This window comes from Salvia hispanica, chromosome 2 (assembly GCF_023119035.1).
Source record: "Salvia hispanica cultivar TCC Black 2014 chromosome 2, UniMelb_Shisp_WGS_1.0, whole genome shotgun sequence".
Classification (NCBI taxonomy): domain Eukaryota; kingdom Viridiplantae; phylum Streptophyta; class Magnoliopsida; order Lamiales; family Lamiaceae; genus Salvia; species Salvia hispanica.
The window spans coordinates 8,596,905-8,601,489 of NC_062966.1; the positions used below are offsets into that span (position 1 = coordinate 8,596,905).

At 34.9% G+C, this 4,585-nt stretch overlaps 1 protein-coding gene across 3 annotated transcripts; it reads left to right on the plus strand.

Annotated features, from left to right (window-relative positions):
- The first annotated feature begins 895 nt into the window (after window positions 1–895).
- LOC125204888 (dof zinc finger protein DOF2.4-like) lies at window positions 896–3,707 on the plus strand. 3 transcript variants are annotated; one of them, XM_048103650.1, is made up of 3 exons: window positions 901–1,061; window positions 1,325–2,066; window positions 3,641–3,707. In XM_048103650.1, the coding sequence occupies exons 1-2, from the start codon at window positions 1,011–1,013 to the stop codon at window positions 2,039–2,041; spliced, it is 768 nt and encodes a 255-aa protein (XP_047959607.1). In that variant the 5' UTR covers window positions 901–1,010; the 3' UTR covers window positions 2,042–2,066; window positions 3,641–3,707. The 3 variants fall into 3 exon arrangements, with proteins under 3 accessions (XP_047959609.1, XP_047959607.1, XP_047959606.1); XM_048103649.1 differs by lacking the exon at window positions 3,641–3,707 and adding an exon at window positions 2,262–2,454; XM_048103652.1 differs by lacking the exon at window positions 3,641–3,707 and having other exon boundaries at window positions 896–1,061; window positions 1,325–2,454.
- Window positions 3,708–4,585: the final 878 nt, after the last annotated feature.

Here is a 4,585-nt window from a genome sequence, read left to right on the forward strand (position 1 = left end):
TTTTAGGAGGTGTTGTTTTATGTGTTAAGTAGAGAGAGAAAATAATATATTTATATTAATGTGAGAGACAATTTTTTCACAAAAGTAAATATGACATCTTTTGAAGTACACACTAAAAAGGAAATTGTGACATCTACTGTGGGATGGAGGGAGTGGTACTCTAGGACTAATATTTTTCGATTATCTGAAAGGGATAAACATATTGAAGAAACATTCTAATTCTCGAAAAGAGAGCCATTTCTAGTTAGGGTGTGTTTGGGAACATAAATTTTCACCAATAATTAATGTGAGAATTTATGCTACACACAAACATACACTATATATATATGATGTACTATATATACATGTGTGTTGGGGTTGGGGGTAGGTGCAATTGGTAGTATCATGTGATAGTACTCCCATGCAAGAAAAGAAATGGGGTGGGGAAGCATCCCAGCTCAAATAAACTTTATCTTGTTCGGAAATGCCACTGTTTATTCAACCCTCAAGACTGACCTTTTTTTTTTCCTTTTTTATGATATTTTTAAAAAATTTCATATGCATTCTTTTATTCCTACAGATATATTAATTAATTTCCAGAGAAAGTAACACTGGAATTAAGCCACAAAGAATGGTTTGCTTAATGCTTGTGTCAAACCAAATATATATAGTCTTAAGTAGTGTGTTAATGCTGGGCACCCACGCTCTCAATCAAAATATTCTCTCCCTCCCTGAATTATTCAATGATTTCGCATAAAAGAAATCTCCACTTTTTCCATGCAATCTCCACACAAAAAGAAGCTTAAAGGCTAAGTAATTAAGAAACTGAAACCCTAAAAAGCAATATAGACACAGTGAAAACAAATTACTCCTACTTAAAGTATTCTCTCTCTATAAACAAGCATAAAGCCCCTCACTTTATTTTAGCTCCTATATTCTTCCTTTGGGCTAACCCTCCAGTTGATGTGATTCTCCACTACACCTCCAAAAACCAAACAACCTTTACAAAAGAGAGAGAAAGATCAAGAACCATGGTTTTTTCTTCAATTCCTGCTTATCTTGATCCATCTAACTGGAATCAGGTAGATGTTTTTCTTTTTCTTTCTTTTTTTGCTTTCCTTCTTTGATATCATATGCTTCCACGGTTGTGCTTCTTTGCTAAAAAAGCAAAAATTCAAAAACCATATTCCCAACCCCCCTTTTTTCCTGATCTTTATTTTTTTCATTTGTTACCTCTTTAATTTTTTGAATATACCACCACCACCTCTATGTTTTTTTTTTTTTCATTTTATCTCTCTAGCTAGCTATCTGCTTCTCTCTTTTCATCTCTCATAATTATTTGCAGCAACACAATCATCAAATAGCTGCAAGCACCAGCGCCAACCCTTTACATTTACCGCCTCCGCCTCAGCCACATGGAGGTGGCTCAATCCGGCCCGGTTCGATGGCGGAGCGAGCTCGGATGGCCAACATACCGATGCCGGAAACATCCCTGAAATGCCCTCGCTGCGAATCCACAAACACAAAATTTTGCTACTTCAACAACTACAGCCTCTCTCAGCCGCGCCACTTCTGCAAGACCTGCCGCCGCTACTGGACCCGCGGCGGCGCCCTGCGCACCGTCCCTGTCGGCGGAGGCTGCCGGAGAAACAAACGCAGCAAGTCCTCCACCTCCAAATCTCCAGCTACCAGCGACAAAATGACCAATAATTTAGGGCTAACACCGTCTCTTCCACCTGTCCGCTGCATGTCTCCTCTAGCACAGTTCACCGACAACTTCACCGCCGATATGAACTTGAATTACAGCGGGATAGCAGTCTCCGCAAGTTTTCACGGAAATTTACTTGGCATGGAGCAATTCCCTTTCTTGGGCGGTCTTGATGCATCATCATCCCAAGGGTCGTACCAGTTTCAAGGCGGCCCGAAATCGGCTAGCCCAATGGTGCCGCCGGTGAAAATGGAGGAAAATCCAGAGCACAGCTTAATAAATGAGCAGTGGAATGCCCCGCCAATGGCTAACTGGACAGATCTTTGCTCTTCTTCCACAAGCAATCCATTGTAGAATTGATCCACCTGCAATACAATTGGTAGGTTTCTTCGTTTCTATTTATCCAAATGTGCAGCTTAATATAAATATGTATGTGCTTGCTGCCTGATAATGTTTTAGACAAACTGATGGATCGATCCAGAATATGTGAGATTTCTTGTAGCTTTGTGTTAGTTGGATTGGAGATCTAATGTCTTGTGTAACTAAAATTTTATGAAATCTGATCTAATTTCAGGTTCATATAATATGACAAGTTTCATATTTGGACCCAACTTTTTCTTGTAATGGAAGAGGATAGGTTTATAGCTTAATTTTGGAGAATTGGGTGACCTTGTTTTACCCATGCAGAGTATTTTATATTACTCCGCCTTATATTTCATATTGTTTCACATTGGAATTATAATATATGACCTCTTTTCAATTCTTCATTAAAATACTCGTAATATAAAGTGAGTCTTTTTATTTATATATATATATATAATCCTACAATAAATTATTCTTTGTACATCAGTTATTTACCTTCTTCAATCATAAGACCTATCAAATTTTTCAGACACAAAATACACTAATCACTTTTATTAAAATTTGAACCACATTTATCATGACTAATTTTAGGACCAACAAAATACTATAGTTTGTTAGCTAGTCCTATTGAAATCTCCTCTTAAAATTAAAGGTAATCTTGACTCCCCTGAAATGAAATTGGATAATCCTCTTTTTTATAAGGTATTATAAGGAGATAGAGAGATTCATTTCTATGACACCCCATCTAGTTGTTGGTTCCCTTTATCAAGCGCGCACGTGAACACTCACGTATTTTGAATAATTACCTGACCTAATCTCAATTTGCATCCCAATGATTTTTAGCTTCATTTTTATGTAGTTTCCAACAAATCATATTTTGATAGAGCTTTTTCTTTGCTCTAAGAAGTAAGCTTTATGTATGGATGCATGTTTTCATTCGACGTTCTTACATAAAAACCAAGTGGAGTTAATTAGCTATAAATAGGTAATTTTAATGTTCTAAGAAGGAAATTTATTTGTTGAAGAAGATCTTTAGTGTTGCTTAGATTACCACCCTCCCCCACCAATATATATACTCCCTCCTTCCTCTTATTTGAGTTGTATTTCATTTTGAGTTAGCCCTAAATTACTTATATTAACTATACTCCATATAATTCATGTTTATTACCCTTAATTACTTTGAAATTTTTACTTTAAAAATCAATTCATCAATATTGATGCGGAGACACAATAGGAGTCACATTTGGTGTTGACATGAGTTTTAAGAAATGTAAAAATATAGTGGACCGTAAAAGTTAGTAGAATATGAGACTATTTTTTTATATAGGTTTTATTATAAAATGTGAGTGAGTCAGTAGAATGTGAGATCTACCTATCATTTATGGTAAAAGTGAAATGTGCCTCTTATTGTAAGACGACCGAAATGACAAAATGTGACTCTTATTATGGGACGGAGACAATATATATATTGGCATATAAATAAGTTGTCTTATACTTGAGACATTGTTGGCAGAGGTGTCACGAGTTACTTATGTCATTTACCAACACAGTGTTGTTATCCTATTCCTAACCAGTGGCATATCTACATAGGAACAAGGGGGTACTGTTGGACCCCCAAAACCTGTAGTTAATAGTACTCCCTCCGTCCCGGATAATTCGGGTTACTTTGACCGGGCACGGGTTCTAAAAATTGTAATGAAAAGTGAGTTGAAAAAGTTGGTGGCATGTGGGTCCTACTTTTAAAGTATTAATTTTATAATAAAATGTGAGTATAAATGAGATAAAATGTGAGTATGAATGAGTTAGTGGAATATGAGGTCCACTACCAAAAATAGTAAAAGTGAAATGAGACAAATTATATGAGACGGACCGAAATGGAAATCTGGGACGAATTATCCGGGACGGAGAGAGTATTATACTTGGAGATAAAAGCAAAATTCAGTTAAAGCCCAATGGTCAGAAACACATATTTCGACTTGGAGGACCAGGTTTGAATCCTCTTTCCGCCCTTTCTTTCCCGATAACTTCTTCCAAGACTTTATATTTATTCAAAGCAATATTTTTCAACTCAATTTATTTAATTCCTATTTAGTTTTCGTTTATTATTTTATTTTTAATATATATTCTCTCCATTCATTGCTAACAACTTCTCCTAAAATTTTGTATTAATTCAATATACATCGACATACTCTTGTCAAATTTTATTTTATCTCATTTATATTTAATATATGATAGTAGTATTTACTTTCTTCTTAATAAATAATACAATTATCTTTTATGTAATATAGTCTTAATACCAAAGTATTTATGTGCATAATTCAATTTTTTTAATAAAAAAAATAGAGAGAACATTTAAAAAAATAGAAAAATTGTAAAAACAAAACAAATAGAACTAAAAGGATTAGCTAAAATTTAAAACTTTAAACTGTTAGTAATTATTTTTTGCACGCCCATATCAAAAATCTGGATACGTCACTGCTCCTAACCATCCTAGCACCGATCCACCTCTATAATGTTAATGCTTTTTGAGTGATT